The sequence below is a fragment of the Limulus polyphemus genome, unplaced genomic scaffold (genome assembly GCF_000517525.1).
Source record: "Limulus polyphemus unplaced genomic scaffold, Limulus_polyphemus-2.1.2 Scaffold3164, whole genome shotgun sequence".
Taxonomy (NCBI): domain Eukaryota; kingdom Metazoa; phylum Arthropoda; class Merostomata; order Xiphosura; family Limulidae; genus Limulus; species Limulus polyphemus.
The window spans coordinates 59,448-61,281 of record NW_013668774.1 but is presented as its reverse complement, the minus strand read 5'-3'; the positions used below and the strand labels follow the sequence as shown (position 1 = coordinate 61,281).

Sequence of the window (1,834 nt, the reverse complement as noted above, 5' to 3'; positions counted from 1 at the left end):
TTATATTACGTAGGGCCTAATCTATTCTTAGTAGAATAACAATTGTTTATATTACGTAGGTTCTAATCCGTTCTTAGTAGAATAACAACTGTTTATATTACGTAGGGCCTAATCTATTCTTAGTAGATAACAATTGTTTAAATTACGTAGGTTCTAACCCTTTATTAAAGGAATGATAATTGTTTGAATTAAATAGGGCCTAATCCGTTCTTAGTAGAATAACAACTGTTTATATTACGTAGGTTCTAATCTATTCTTAGTAGAATAACAACTGTTTATATTACGTAGGTTCTAATCCGTTCTTAGTAGAATAACAACTGTTTAAATTACGTAGGTTCTAATCCGTTCTTAGTAGAATAACAACTGTTTAAATTACGTAGGTTCTATTCCGTTCTTAGTAGAATAACAACTGTTTAAATTACGTAGGTTCTAATCCGTTCTTAGTAGAATGACAACTGTTTAAATTACGTAGGTTCTAACCCTTTATTAAAGGAATAATAATTGTTTTAATTGTGTAGGTGTTAACCGTTCTTAGTAGAATAATAATTGTTCATTTATGTAGGTACTGACCAAAGATTCAGTGACTGTCTCTGTTGATGCTGTAGTTTATTACCGGGTTCACAATGCCACTGTATCCGTGGCTAATGTGGAAAACGCTCACCACAGTACTCGCCTGCTAGCTCAAACCACACTTCGTAATATGCTTGGAACACACGACCTTCATCAGATTCTTGCTGATCGTGAACACATCTCCAACTCCATGCAGGTACTCAGTCTGTTTAACACACTATTCATATATAAGCATAAGTGTGTATACGTATTTATGTACGTATAATATAAGCAAATTAACTGGTGACAAAAGCTGAGATTGAAAACTAGAAGTCAGAACTAAGCCTTTCTACTGTGTGATAAATAACGTCTCTAACTTGTGTGGCAATCAATTAAAACAACACTTAAAAACGTGCTTTGAGGTGAAGCAAACATTTTCTCGCCGTTCAGCTCCAATAAGTGTGGTGACTGAGGTACTTAGATTCATTTTGAAAACATATAACATTTACAAATTATTCGCGAATTATTTGCATCTGAAGATGTTCTATTATTATTATTATTTTAAATATGTTTTGTTCATTTGTTATCACTTTAAAGTTCAATGTTTTTCGAACTTTTTTTCTTAATTTGAAATTGTGTGTGTATGTTGTAATATGTTTATTCTTGAATCACTGAAATGCTTCCAAGTATGAACATGCGTGAACAAGGTATCAAGCTTGATAAATTATCTTGATAATTTTTTATTTGTTTAAGCACCTATCTTTGTAGTCTTCATTACCAAACTTCGCTGTAAGTATCAACATTCTGTTCTACCAAATCTGTTTGGTTTTTTTTTTTTCTATTTACTAAAGCTAAAGAGTTCATAAGTAAGATTCCTTACTATTGAAGTAGCTAGGTTTTTGAGATCCCCAGTTGATGTTGTTAGGGTTTTAGTTACCTAATGTGAAGTAATGTTGTAACTGTTTATATCTTGTACTTCGGGTAAAGAAGTCGTGTCTGTCAGATAAAACTGGAAAGTTAAACATTCGTAACTTCTTTTTTTTTTGGACTGACAGATTATAAAATAGGTTATTTAAACAACAAAATACGACAGAAGTGTTTCCATCTGAAGCATTATAAAGCTGTTCATTGCTTGGCTGGTTTAATTAAAGCTGCTGCTTTGTTGGGCAGCATTTTCTGCCTGGTTGAACTGTTCAAAGTTGATGTAACTCAGCTTGGAGTATTCAGACTTTTATATAATACAAGTTAAAATCCGTCATGTTAAAACGAAAGTTAGTGTTGGTAG

General features: G+C 32.2%; 1 protein-coding gene across 2 annotated transcripts in view; it reads left to right on the top strand.

Moving 5' to 3' along the window:
- LOC106468789 (band 7 protein AGAP004871-like) overlaps positions 1–1,834 on the top strand; it is a 67,166-nt gene that overhangs the window by 54,455 nt on the left and 10,877 nt on the right. For both annotated transcript variants that reach the window (XM_022397151.1, XM_022397152.1), the window contains one exon: positions 563–766. In XM_022397151.1, coding sequence (XP_022252859.1) covers positions 563–766 — 204 coding nt within the window. The remainder of the gene's footprint in view (positions 1–562; positions 767–1,834) is intronic.